Source organism: Sceloporus undulatus, chromosome 2, assembly GCF_019175285.1.
Source record: "Sceloporus undulatus isolate JIND9_A2432 ecotype Alabama chromosome 2, SceUnd_v1.1, whole genome shotgun sequence".
Lineage (NCBI taxonomy): Eukaryota > Metazoa > Chordata > Lepidosauria > Squamata > Phrynosomatidae > Sceloporus > Sceloporus undulatus.
Window position 1 is genome coordinate 12,099,411 of NC_056523.1, and position 14,922 is coordinate 12,114,332.

General features: G+C 43.4%; 1 protein-coding gene across 1 annotated transcript in view; it reads right to left on the reverse strand.

Moving 5' to 3' along the window:
* The window catches only part of GPSM3 (G protein signaling modulator 3), a 49,306-nt gene extending 36,745 nt beyond the window's left edge, over positions 1-12,561 (reverse strand). The window contains exons 1-3 of the mRNA XM_042450891.1: positions 12,470-12,561; positions 12,182-12,269; positions 2,292-2,453 (exon numbers count right to left, since the gene is read on the reverse strand). Coding sequence (XP_042306825.1) covers positions 2,292-2,372 — 81 coding nt within the window. The 5' untranslated portion in view covers positions 2,373-2,453; positions 12,182-12,269; positions 12,470-12,561. The remainder of the gene's footprint in view (positions 1-2,291; positions 2,454-12,181; positions 12,270-12,469) is intronic.
* Between the last annotated feature and the right edge of the window lie 2,361 nt (positions 12,562-14,922).

The window sequence follows — 14,922 nt, forward strand, 5'->3', positions numbered from 1 at the left end:
ATCATTCACAGGATTTTCCTGTGAATGTTTTTTGCTGTTTATTGACTGGTTATTCCCTTGTTATTCCCAGGATAATGGTCGATGTATGTAAAAATCTTAATTGCAATTTAATAATGATTGTGTGATTTTCACAGGATAAACCCCATTTAAACTTCCAGTTTTCCTCTGTATGATAAAACTCCTTAGAGGAAGACAGAAAATGTAGCAACAATAAGTTAGAGCAGGAAGTGAAGTGTCCTCTGAGTAAAGAGGATATTGCATTCAATCATCCTGTAAAAGGCAGCTATTGCTTTGCACCAGGGAAGGGTTCCCCCCAACACACAAAATGAACATTTACAGATCAAACTTGTGATTAAAGGTCCAAGGCAGGATCTAGAAAAACAGCAACAGGCAATTCTACAACCTGGAGATATTACGTGTCTTCTTCACCCTAATATGAGCATTCAAACAAGCAAGATCCCAACTTTTAAAAGGCAATGTCATCCTTCCAGGCTGCAGCCTGGCTATTGAGATGAACACCAGTGATTCTGCAAATTAATCAAAGGCAGCTCTTACCATCAGAATGTTCTTCCCAATGTTTATGTGGAATCCCTTTCCCTGTAGTTTACTGTATATGCTCATGTATAAGTCTAGAGATTTTAGTCAAAAATTGACCTAAAAAAACCCGAGTCGACTTATCCACAGGTCAATGTAAGTACTGTACTGTACTTTAACTCTTATTAAATATGAGCCATCCCCTGGTAAAGGGCAAGAGCATAATCTATCTTGGGAGTACTGACCCCTCTCTATTATCTCATCCATCCAGTCTTTAGGATGAGCACAAACAGTTGTTCCTGCTGGAATTTTGTAAGTTCTTTGACATTGTTTACCTTTGCTTTATCCTTTAAATCCTTTGTTACATGCCCATATGTTTTTCCCTCAACTTATCCATGGATCATATCAAAATCCATAATTTTTGCTCCCAAACCTGACCTTGACTTATACATGAGGTCAATTTATAGTTGAGTATATAGGGTACATTCATAACCCCGTATCCTAGTCTCTGGCACAGCTGAAAACAAGCTTGATCCATCCTCAATATGACATCCCTTCAAATATTTAAACATGGCTAGCATGTCACCTTTCAGGTTTCTCCAGAATTGGACACAGACTCCAACTGAGGTCTGACCAAAGCAGAATAGAGTGGTATTATTGTTTCCTTGATTTAGACACTACACTCCTACTGATGCAGGCTAGGATCATATTGGCATTTTTAGCTGCTGCATCATCCTGTTGACTCATGTTCAGCTTGTGATTTACTAAGATATTGGCAAGATTTCTTCAGAGAACTTTCCTCTGAACCTGAGTGAGACTGACTTGCCATACGTCACCCATGGCTGAATGGGCATTCAAACCCTGGTCTCCCACAGCCTAGTCAAACCTTCACATCGCAACACCACACTTGCTCCTTGAATAGCCATGCAGAAAAAGGAATTTCAGCAGGTATAGCTTTGCATAAACAGCTGTGCCTGCAGAGATCTCTTTTTCTAAGGCAAAAGGAGCCCCATCCTCTCTTGCAACTAGCCAGCCTAACCCAGAGTATCCCCTAACATCCTGTTTGCTTCTCAGTATCTTTTGCTTTTGGCTTGAATTCTGCCAATAGAATCATTGAATCATAGAATTGAAAGAGGCCACAGGGGCCATCCAGTCCAACCCCCTGCCATGCAGGAACTCTCAATCAAGGCATACCTGACAGATGGCCATCCAGCCTTTGTTTAAAGACCTCCAAAGAAGGAGAGTCCACCGTTCTCTAAGAGAGTATGTTCCACTAGCAAATAGCTCTTACTATCTGGGAGTTCCTCTGATGTTTAGGTGGAATCTCTTTTCCTATAGCTTGCATCCATTGTTCTGGGTCTTGTTCTCTGGAGCAGCAGAAAACAAGCTTGCTCCCTCCTCAATATTTATGTGTTTTATTTATTTATGGTATTTATACCCCCCTCTTCAGCCCTAAAGGCTCTCAGAGTGGCTCCCTTCACCCCCTGAGTCTGCAGTGAATGGTTTCAATGGGCGCTGTGTTTACCAGCCCTGTCCCTAAGTAGCACAACATCTACTTTACAGCTCATGTTGTTGACTTTCTTTCAGCCTTGGAGACTGGGGTGAGAATACTGCAGCCCTCCAAATGTTGGACTATAGCTCCCAGCAGCTGTAGCCAGCACAGTCAGCAGTGAAGAATGCTGGGAACTGCAGTCCAACAACTGATCTGGAGGGCCACCCATTATCCCCTTACTTACTCAAAGAAGTATGCCTCTTACCCATTCTCCCCTGGTTCTGACAGTGGGGCCATCACACGGTAGCATCTCTTCTTCCTCTGTTGTATCCATTTTGTTCTCCATTTTCTCAATTTGCTCCCAGTCAGCTGCCCGGAGGCTCTCAGGCCAGAAGGTAGTAGAGAGGGTTTGTTTTTCTTTTCCCTGCTATGTGAGAGAAGAAAGAAACTAAACAGATACTGTGACATTCAGAGCCTTAGTCCAGAAGTCTCGCACTTCCTGCTTTCGGAAAGAAAATGTAGCCGTGTGTGCGAGCATGCGTACAGGAAGGGAAGATAACACGCTCCAGTTAAATCCCCACTTCTGCGTCCTATTAATAAATCATATCACTCCTGTCCATATACACACAGGGCATGTCGGCCTCCTCACCAGGGGCAGTGAAGGAGGCGCACAATGTTTCTCCTTCTCAACCAGAAGGGATCTCTCCACACAGTGAAACATCCCATTGAGAAAACAGGCAACAACTGCAAGATTGTTTTTGCAGTTTGGAACTTTTTTGTTACAGGGAGAAATCATTTCCCTCCATAGAATAGAGAGGATCTGTTTTCACTAAGTATTATCATTATCATTATCATTATTATTATTCTGAAAAATAGTACCAATGAGTGAAAGAAATGATGCACCAAAAAATAGCCAATGTAGTAGTTTGACTGCTGGATGCAGGGTGCACCCACACTGTAGAAACGATGCCGTTTGACACCACTTTAAGTGCCTGCACTCCAGCCTATGGAACCCGGGATTTGTAGTTTTACAAGGCCTCTAGGCTTCGCTGACAAAGAATCCCGGTGCGTCACAAAGCCACAAATCACAGTAGTCCGTAGGATGGAGCCATGACAGTTAATGTGATGTCAAACTCATTCTTTCCATAGTGTGGAAGCATCCTAGGACTCCAAGAGACCAGTGTTTGAATCTGTGCTCGGCCATGGATACCCATTGGATGACCTTGTGGCAAGTCACACTCTCTCAGCCTCAGAGGAAGGCAACAGCAAATCCTCACTGGATAAATCCGGCCAAGAAAACTCCATGATAACTGTCTTAGGGAAGCTGAAAACTGGAGGCACAAAACAATGTACCAAAAAAACCCAAAAAACCCCTTATAAATCTTGCCTAGTGGGGGAGGAAGGGGAACTTTTAAATAATTCATTCTTGCATGCAAAAATACGAATAAAGCAAATATTTCCATCACTTGTGAAGTCGAAGGCTTTCATGGCCAGCATCTATAGTTTTTTGTGGGTTTTTCGGGCTATGTGGCCATGTGTAGAAGAGTTTATTCCTGATGTTTTGCCAGCATCTGTGGTTTGCAGATGCCAGCCACAGATACTGGCGAAACATCAGGAATAAACTCTTCTAGACTGGCCACATAGCCTGAAAAACCCACCAAAAATTGTTTACATCACGTTCTTTGCAAGAGCAAACATAATTAGAATGAGTTTTAAAAAAACCCACAGAGATGCCCATCAAGAGTGAAAGGAATGAAAGCAAGATTGCCATCTTACCAAAAAGAATTAGCTTTGTCTGTCCCTGGGTCTTTCATGGTAGTTCATTCTACTAAAAATCAGCAGCTGCCAATCCCCCAGGAGCTAGGTAAGAATCAACATTTCAACATCTTTTACAGCTGACACATCACATTCCCCTTAAAGGCACAGGTGAGGGGGTGTTGTGTGTTTTCAAGTTACACAATCACATGGTTTTCTTGCCAAGATTTGTTCACAGGGGGTTTGCCTTTGCCTTCCTCTGAGAGAGTATAAGTTGCCCAAGGTCACCCAGTGGGTTTCAACGGCCAAGCGGAGATTCGAACCCTGCTCTCCCAGAGTCCTACTTCTAGTCCAACATCAAACCACTACACTATGCTAAGTAGAAGCTAATAAGCAAAAGCCAACAACTCAAGATAAGCGCAAACAAATGTGTAGTGTAGTGGTTTGAGCATTGGACAGTGACTCTGAAGATCAGGGTTCAATAACTGACTTGGCCATGAAACCCACTGGGTTACCTTGGGCAAGTCACACTCTCTCAGTCTCAGAAGGTGGCAATGGCAAACTCCCTCTGAACAATCTTGCCAAGAAAACCCCATGATAGCCTCGCTGTAAGGTCACTATACATTGGAAATTACTTGAAGGCACACATCAACAACAAACATGCCTTCAAGTTGATTTATGGCAACCCCATGAATTTCATAAGGTTTTCTTAGGTAAGAAATACTCAGAAGTGGTTTTGCCAGTTCCTTCCTCTGAAATCTTGTGGCCTTTTCGCACTCCACAGTTATGACCCAACGGTCCAAAACACACTGCAGAAATCATCAGTTTGAGACCACTTTAGCTGCCCTGGCTCAGTGCTAGGGAGTCTTGGGAACTGTAGTTTATTGTCTCACAAAACCACAGTTCCCAAAATTTCCTAGCATTGAACCAGGGCTGTTAAATAGCTATAGCAAGTACATTTCTATACCGCTTATCAGTGCACTTAAGCACTCCCTAAACGGTTTACAAAGTGTAAGCTAATTGCCCCCAACAATCTGGGCACTCATTTTAGCGACTTCCTCGGAAGGATGCAAGCCTGAGTCGAGCTTGAGCCCTTTTGCTGTTATTTAACTCATAACCTTATGGTTTGTGAGTGAGTGGCTGTAGTGTAAGCATTTAACCACTGCGCCACCACGGCTCTTAAAGTGGTCTCAACCTGGATTATTTCTGCAGTGTGTTTTGGACCAATGATTCACATTAATTGCTGGAGTTCCAATCTTATAAAATCCTGGGATTTGCAGTTTAGAGAAGGGCCTTTAGAATTCTCTGCCAGCTTCTCTAACGCCTCACCAAACTACAAATTCCAGGATTCCACAGGAGGCAGCCACAGCACTTAAAGTGGGATAATAGCATACAGCAGCTGTGACAGACCTAGGCAAGATCCTGAGGTGTAAATATAGGACTAAATACCAAAGTTAGGATTGTCCATGCCATTGTATTTCCCATTTCTATGGATGGTTATGAGAGCTGGACAGTGAAGAAAGCTATGCATAGACTCATACTTAGGGTCGCCATGGGTCAAAGTCAATTTGACAGCAATTATCAACAGCAATAGCACTATAATTTTGAAGTGCAAAAAAGCCCATAGCCTAGAACACTTGGTATTCATTAGCAGTTTCCCAGCCAAGTACTAACCAGGACGGATGCTGCTTAGCTTCCAAGATCAGACCAAATCTAATTTGTTGCTGTTATTGTTGTTGTTGTGTGCATTGAAGTTGTTGTGTGCCTATAGTACATAATGAGAATGTATTTTAACTACTTGTAATTTTATATTTGTGTTGTTCTCCCGCCTCGATCCACAGGGAGAGGCGGGATATATATAAATTATTATTATTATTATTATTATTATTATTATTATGACGCTAAGGTGAATCTATCATGGGGTTTTCTTGACAAGTTTCTTCAGCGGGGGGCTGAGAGAGTGTGACCGACCTAAGGTCACCCAGTGGGTTGTCATGGCCGAGCCGGGATTCGAACCCTGGTCTCCAGAGTCATAGCCCAACGCTCAAACCACTACACCATGCTGGCACTGATATCTTTAGGGTATTTAGGCCCAACAGAAGTAAATGTAGGTATGTGCATTAATGCTCCCCGCCCCCAGTCACATTGGCTGGCCTTCCTGCCTTCCTTCCTTCCTTTCTCGTTCTTTATTTCTTTTTTCTGTCTTTCTTTCTGATCTGGTTCCTTTTTCAGGCACTTAGGCCCACAAACACATATTATCAGTATTTTTCTCAGAGGGAACATGCCACTGGCCTGTTCCAGACTGCCCAAAAAAGCTGCTTCGGGTCTCTTTGGAGGTATGCTTGTTTATGATGCATGCATCCTAAGAATCCGGAAGCTGCACCAAGCTGCACTCCCGTTCTTAGGAATGGGTGTGGCTTTGGCGCGCCCCCCCGGCTCTTAGGACCCACCCTGCATCATTTAAACATCATACCTCCAAGAGACCCGAGCAGCTTTTTGGCGTCTGGCAGCCACTGTTTCCTGCCCCTTCCCATTGTGTTGTGAAGAGAAGTGAAGCACACGGTGAGAGAAAATCATGTTAACCCTTAACCAGAGCTTTGACAAGTTCCTCATTGGTTTCTAACTCGGGATTCCCCAAGGGGACCTTAGACGTTGATAGTAACTTTTCCAGGCTCTGTTATTAACAACTATCTTTAAGAGAAAAGGTGAAGAAAAGTAAGAAGAAAGGCTTGTCTGTGTGGCTGTATACCGTTTACCTGTAAAACATGTCAGAATAATATAATAATAATAATAATAATATAATAATAATAATAAATTAACAAACAACAACATGTAAGCATGTGAATCATAATAATCATATTACAATGTCACTAAATTCTATGCAAACCTTATAATCTGATTACACAGCATTTAGCCCAACCTTATCAGTTTGAAATGTTTTTCACGCCAGCGTTTGGGAATCCCAGCAACCTGAGCTTGGAAAGGTACTTTTTTAAAAATAAGCAATAAAATTAGTTATCATTCCAAGCTCAAAGAGCAACTGTTAACTTGTCAATGTTTTAAAGTACTTTCCCATGCCACCCGCACTAGACCACGTGATATTCCCTCATCTAGCATTTAGGGAGACCATATAAAAAAAGACAGGTGCTGCGCATAAAAGTAACCAAACGTTGCATACTGAAAAAGAGTGAGTTGTCTGTCATCATGTTTCGTTTGTTATATATCTTAGTTATAGCGGGGGGGGGGGGGGGGGACGGTGTGCCTTCACTCATTTCCGATTATGGGACCCAAGAAGATGTAGGTTGGTCTCCCTTAAATTAAAATATTCCAAAATCCAAAATTGTCCGTGTGGTGGCTGAGAGAGTGACACTTTTGCTCAGTGACACCTTTGCTTTATCGTATTTGTGTATGTACTCTTATGAGTGTACTTTTATTTTTATAGTGTTGTATTTTAAGTGTGGGTTTGTGTGTTTTTAACTGTGTTTTGTATTTTAACATGCTGTACCCTGCCTTGAGAGCGGTAAGAAATAATTATTTATTATTATTTTATTAGTGTAGTAGTAGTGTAGGGTCAAGCACCACCTCACCTCCCCTCTATCCCAAAATTATTCAAAATACTGGATGTAAAATTACCTCCAGGCTATGTGTATTGTATAAAGTGTGTATGAGACATGAATGCATTTTGTGTTTTGCCATGGGTCCCATCTCCAAAATATCTCATTATGTAGATGCAAATATTCCAAATTGTGATGGGTTGGATAAACCAGTGGGATGTTCAGATATAAACTCACACATATGACAGAGTAGGCAGGTTGAGTCTCCCTTATATCATGTTCCAAAATTGTCTGCATGGGGGCTGAGACAGTGACACCTTTGTGTTCTGGTGGTTCCATATACACAAACTTTCTTTCAGGCTATGTATATAAAGTGTATATGAAACATAAAAGAATTCCATGTTTAGACTTGGACCTTGTCTCCAACGTATTTCATTATATGTTGAGAGCCAACATGGTGTAGTGATTTGAGTGTTGGGCTATTATTATTATTATTATGCTTTATTTATATAGCACTGTAGATATGCTACAACTCTGGAGACCAGGGTTCAATTCCCAGGTCAGCCATCAACCCAACTGTGGGCAACCCACACTCTCTTGGCTTCAAGGGAAGGAAATGACAAACCTCCTCTGAACAAATCTTGCCAAGAAACCCCCATGAGAGGGTCCCCTTAGGGCCACCATTAGTCAGAATCGACTTGATGCGTATATTCCAAATTCCAAAAACAAAAACATGTTTCATGTACAATTTAAAACAACAACAACAACAACAACAACACAACCTACAGACATAGTCTAAAGGTAATTTTATACACAATTTTTGTGTTGTTGTTGCTGTGTGCCTTCGCGTCCTTTCTGACTTATGGTGACCCTAAGGAGAATTTATCATGGGGTTTTCTTGGCAAGATTTGCTCAGAGAAGGTTTGCCATTGCCTTCCCCTGAGGCTGAGAGCATGTGACTTGCTCAAGAGCGTATACGAAACATAAATGGGTTTCATCTTCAGGCTTGCTTCCTACCTCCAAGATATATCTTTATGTATATGCAAGCATGCCAAAATGACGAAAAACTCAAAATCCAAAACACGTCTGGTCCCAAGCATTTTGGTTAAGGGAGACTCAACCTGTAGTCATTTGCTATTAATTCCTCCAGTGCTCCAATTACCAGAAATTGCAGTGTGTGGATTGTGAAGTCGAAGGCTTCCATGGCTGGCATCCATAGTTTTTTGTGGGTTTTTCCGGCTAAGTGGCCATGATCTAGAAGAGTTTCTACCTGACATTTCACCAGCATCTGTGGCTGGCATCTTCAAAGAATGCTGAATGCTGAAGATGCCAGCCACAGATGCTGGTGAAACGTCAGGAATAAATTCTTCTAGAACATGGCCACTTAGTCCGAAAAACCTACAAAAAACTGTAGTGTGTATGTGGATTGTCTGTGTTGTGGTAGTCTATGAGAAAAAACACACTTTATTTCAAGCGAAGGTCTCTGAGAATCACCTTGGAAAGGTAGAGGCTGACTCTGCTTGAGTGGGTAAGTTCCTAAGAACTCATGACTTAACACTATGTGGAACCTCACACCCTCCATAACAGAAGCACAAAGAAGGCGTGGGAGGAAGATACAAAGCTAGAAAGGAAGCGAAGGAAGGCAGGAGTGTGATGATGAGTAATAAAGATGGCAAGAGGTGGCGGGGAGGGGGCATTTGCAAGGAACTGAGGAAAAACAACACATATGTTGCAACTATATGTTTACATGCAAGAATATCCCTCATTAAACTGAGATTTTCTTAGTAAAATTGCAATGGTTGGGGCTACCCGTTGCATTGTCAAATTACAGAAGAAAGGGTGCCCAGGAACTGAGAAACAACAAAGAGGCTGCATTAGAGCCTGGGGTGAAATGACATTTTGGAGTTTATTGCACAAAGGAGATCGGGAGTTTGAGCGTTGGGCTACGGAAAAATCACATAATTACGTGAAACAAGTTCACACAACGTCACACAAAACCCGTCATCAAAGTGGCCACAAAGAAACATTAATGTGCATCTCTTAATTTCATGATTTCAGCGACAATGCATTTCCGATATCACTTTATTTGCGCAATTGCATGTGATAATCATTCGTACAATTACTCGCCATTTTCGCTTTCTTTGCAAGATGCTTTAAATGCACTTTCTAGTTTTGTGAACTGTTTTGCCTTCTCTGTCAGAGTGTTCTAGAAAACTGCTACTGTGACTTTAAAACACTGCAAGTTCTCTCACTAAACTCACAGCAGACTTCAGTCTGACAGAGACAGAAAGGAGGGGACCAAGGTCAGTTTAAAAACACAGATTCGTTTATTAAGACAGCTGTCTCTCCAGGATGAATTCACATTCCAAAACAACCCCAGAGCCCCGAATAAAGAAAAATGGCAACTTTTTATAGGGGTTTAGACAAAGAACCTCAACTAGCATATTTCATTGGCCATAGGAAAAGTTAAACATATAGGATTTTCGTACAATCAGGGTACAGATTCATGAATACATTAAAGGTACATTTTAGCCACATCTCATTTACCCTATCTGCTTCACCCCCCTTTACAGGCCTTGCGGAGATATCTCCCTTCCAAGAATTATGTCTCCTCTTTAATACAAACTCCAGATCCTCGAGGCAACCCCTCTGGGTCATCTCGAGCTCTTCTGCCTCAGCTCTAACCTTTGCTTGCATTCATGGGGCCTTCCAAATGCTTATACATGTGTACCTATAGTCCTACACACTACATTTATATGTATGCTAAATAGTAAACTTTAAAAATCTTCCATCTCAAGAGTGCTCTGACAATCCTACCAGAGAAAACTCCACATTGGGGTTGCCATGTGTCAGAAAAGACCTGAAGGCACACAACAAGAACAGCAGCACTGGTTCCTGTACCCTGGCAGATCCTTCCTCTCCTTCTGCCAAAGCAGCTGAGGGATCTACTCCTAGCACTCAACTCCCTGGCAATTACACCAGCCTTGCACTTTGCAAAGACTTTTCTGCATGGCAGAAAGCAAAAGCCAAGGCAGGAGGAGGGAGTTTAGGAAAAGGTTGCTGGCAGCCAGGCCAGTTTAAAGGAGCAAGGTGGCTCCTCCTCGGGGCTATTACAGCTGCCTTCCAGGCCAGAGGGACCAAATAGCCATACCAAAGGAAGACTGGGCACCACAAAATGTAGGACCATTACAGAAACATGGAGGGCATGCCCAAAGAACAGCTGAAAAATACTCCTAAAAGCTTCTGAGGAAGTAGACTGAAGTCTAGGAAAGCTCATGTTGCCAACTTCTTTCTTTCCAGTTAGTCTCAAAGAGACTCCAAGATCTCTCTACAAGGAACTAGCCAAACCACCTCTGAGTATTCCTTGCCTACGAAAAACCACTGACACTCATGAGGGTCATCATAAACTGGGCTATTTTGGGGATACAATATTTGCCATGACTTTTGCCAATCTTTTTCCAACCACTTTCTATCTAACTACTTTCCATCTGCTGTTTTGTTCGATGGTCAGGGGATTATATTGCTTTAATTACTCATGAATATGTATTTTATAGATGCTAATGTCAAGAAAATGTGGTTTTGGAAGTAAAGTCAATTTATATTAATCTACCTTGTATAGAAGGTATACAACCAACAACACAACCTTGGGCTTAAATGTTTGTGGATTTCCGTTTTCGTGGGGTGTGTGTGTGTGTCTGGAATAGATCCCCCACGAAAGTGGAGGGGTGACTGTACTGTAATTATCAATGCCAACACATTAGATATTTTATACACAGTCCTAATTCTGTGCCCAAGATGGAACTGCAAATGGCAACCACTCATCCGCATCTTGGAGTATAATACCCAAATTATGTTTGTACAATGGATGGGAAAACCCCACTACTGCCTATTCCCTTCATTGGGAGTAACAATATAATAAGAACGAAGTAAATCATCAACAGTTTCCTGCTCTTTCTCAACACTGAATATCCGCTAGTTGCCTAACAGTGCGGTCATCCCTGTTTGTTTGTTTTCTGCCCAAGCCTCTCTGTCGTATGTGGATATAATTGTGCTACAAAATGTCTTGGAGGCACACAACAACAACAAGGATCAGGTGTGTGAAGAGACACACTTAGACATTGGGCGTATTATAGCAGAAGCGGGCAACTGTAAATTTTTTTGCCTTTGGAAACCACAGAGGCTGTGGGGGGGGGGGGGGCAAACCAAACACTAAAAAGGAAAGCAGTTAGTAGTCTACTTCTAGTTTGGAAAAACAGATGTGTTTTTTTTAATGTTAAATGGTGCATTAGAGCCCTGAAACATTTTGAAAAGCTAAATTCCCTCTGCTAGAGCTTCCAGGAAAGGCATTATTTGCAGAGGGCAGAGGAGACTCAACCTCCAAGCCTGATCCTTGTTGTTCCTTGCCTCCAAGACATTTTGACTTGTGTCAACCCTAAGGGGTTTCTTGCCATTATTTTTTCAGAAGGAGGTTGCTATTGCCATCCTCTGAGACTGAGAGAGTGTGACTTGCCCAAGGTCACCCATTAGGTTTCCATACTCGAGCAGGGAGTCAAATCATGATCTCCAGAGAGGCAGTCCAAAGACTGATCTTTGGGATTTATTCCTTTCCATTGATATGCTGCTTTTCTCCTAGCGTGGGACCCAGAGCAGCTCAGAAAAATTAAATCATCCTATAAGCCATGATAAAAATTAAAACACAATTTAAAAATCATTCCAATACAACCATACCCTCCAACTGTCGCAATTTGGCAGGGAAAGTCCCAATCATCTGTCATTCCCCTTTATTGCCCACATTTAAAATGTCCCAACTTCTCTTTCCTACTTTTCCCCTTTAGGCTCAGCTTACCTCCTTGCTGCAAAATGAGTGTAAAATGCAGTAGTTGTTTGTACTGAAGTCAGTGGGGGTAGCGTTGCCATAATTTGCTACCACCAAACTGGAACAAAACGTAGAAAAAATGTAGGACACAATGTAGGACAAAATTTGCCGAAAAACTGAGGACACAACACAGAAACATTAATAATTTTTTAAAAATGAATATAAATACTTATTTACAAAAAAAAAAATCAAGGATATTTTGGCACTAGACAGAAGGCACACAACAACAGATATAATGAAAAATACATCTGTACCAACCTCTGAGACTGACCTGCCGCTGCTTGGGTTTTGGTCGCCTCTGCCGCCAGCGCCTGCAAGGGAACCGCGGCAAGGCCTCCTTCCTCGCGGCTCCCTTGCGGATTGCGACGGTGGCAATGAAAACCCAGGAAATTTTAAAAAGCAGGATGGGACCTTCCCAAACGCCCCAAAACCAGGAAAGTCCCACCCAAAAGCAGGAAATGGCAACCCTAGACCCAGAGCAATGGATGCAAGCTCCAGGAAAAGAGATTCCACCTCCACATTAGGAAGACCTTCCTGAGAGTAAGGGCTGTTCGACAGAGGAACACACTTCTTCCTCGGAGTGTAGTGGAGTCTCCTTCCTTGGAGGTCTTTAAACAGAGGCTGGATGGCCATCTGTCAGGGATGCTTTGATTGGGATTTCCTGCATGGCAGAATGGCGTTGGACTCGATGGCCCTTGTGGTCTCTTCTAACTCTACGGTTCTATGATTCTATTTCTAGTGGCTCGGAGATTACGTCTGCCAGTACTTTTAATACCCTTGGATGTCATTCCTCTTACCTTGGACCCTGGAATTCGTTTGAAGTATTCCTGTCCTACTTCTTTACCCATTCTGTGCTTATCAGTATCCATTTAATTTCCCAAGTAAAATTCATTCACTTCCTTCCTAGGCAGGCGAAGGGAGACCAGCAGAGTGAGCAGGTGCCTCAGGAGAATTCCCTCTGTGGCTGTGGATGCCTTGGAAAGTGCAGCCCAAATGGGCCTTGAGCCCTGCTTTTACCTGGCAGAGCCTTTCCGCAGAGGCCCATGGCTGCCTGTGTTGCCCTGATGCCAAGAGAATAAAGGACATCCTAGGACCGTGATGACGAACCCGTGGCACGTGGTGCCATTTCGCCAGGCACGGGGCGAGGGAGAAGGCGGAACGAGCACATGCCCATTCCGCCTCCTCCCTGTCATTTTTGGGCCTCCCGCTCTCTCTGTCGAAGAGCGGGAAGCCAGAAAATGGTGCCTGGGAGGAGGAGAAAGAGGCGTGCGTACGTCTGTCTCCTCCTCCCAGCCGTCTTCCCATTCCTCCGCGCGAAAGAGCTCCATGGAGCCCTTTCGCGCAGAGGAAAGAGAAGCCGAGGAAGAGGAGGCTGGGACGTGTGCCCAGCCTCCTCCTCCTTGGCTTCTCCTTCCCCCGTTTGCCCTCCCAGGCCCAAGGCAGCGCTGCCTTCGGTTTGGAAGGCAAGGAGGGCAGGAGAAGGGGCCCCATGCTGGCTTCTCCTTCCTTCCTCCCCTTCCCAGGCCCAAGGCAGCACTGCCTTCGGTTTGGGGAGGGGAGGAAGGAAGGAGAAACAGCCCCATGCCGGCTTCTCCTTCCCCCGCTCGCCCTCCCAGACCCATGGCTGCCCTGCTGTGGGTTTGGGGAGGCGAGGAGGGCAGGAGAAGGGGCCCCAGCTGGAGGCCAGGGAAAGGGTGGGGGGAGAAACCCTGCTCCTGGAGAGCAGAAAGCTCCGCCCCCTGACACACTGTCCCTGCCCCCAGGGTGTAAGCCCTGCCCCCGGCACACGGTCCCTGCCCCCAGGGGAAGAAGCCCCGCCCCGGCACACGAACCAAAGGTTCGCCATCACTGTCCTAGGATGATCCTTTGTCCTGTTCCTTTTGTCTGAAAAACAGCAAAACTACTGATTCTGCAGAGTTGTGTGAATGACAAAAGGAAAGCAATAGCTAGCATATAATTGTCAGTAGTTATTTTTTACACGAACGTCTCACTATTTTTCTGCTTATAATTTGAGTTGGTCCATTGCATTGATCTTTCTCCTCATCAATACATGTTCGTTTTGTATTTTATCTTCACATGAGCATTTGAAAAGGTGGTGATGTAAAGCACCCTTCACACTAGAATCATAGAGTTGGAAGAGATCACAAGGTCCATCCAGTCTAACCCCCTGCTATGCAGGAACTTACAATGAAAGCACTGCATGATAGTTGTTACTGTGAAAGCCTGTTGTTGTTGTTGTTTTTTGTTAACTGCCCTAAACTAGTTCAACCCATAGGAAACCTATGAACAGGAAACCTCCAAGTCACTTTCTCCTTTGCTCCCTGCTCAGCTCTTTCATTGAATGTTGATCAATCTGGAATGCAGTCTTCTTCCTCTTTTCGTTAATGCCTTTGGCTTTACAAAGCATTCTAGTCTTTACTGGGGAGTCCTTTCTTCTCAAACTATGGCAACCTCACTTTACTCATCTTTGCCTTAGAGAACATTGGGCCCATCTCCTGGTCATTTTAGCTTTCCCAACCATACATAGAAATTGGGAACGTGTAGAATGAGTATTTGTGTAGTAGTAGAATTTAATGATAATATCTTTACACTTCAGGATCTCCTCTAGTTACTTATTTATAACTTATTTATTAGTTAATTATTTGTATTTATTTCATTTATATGCTGCCATTTATTGCATTTGGTGATGAACGTTTTTGCTAAGGGCATCC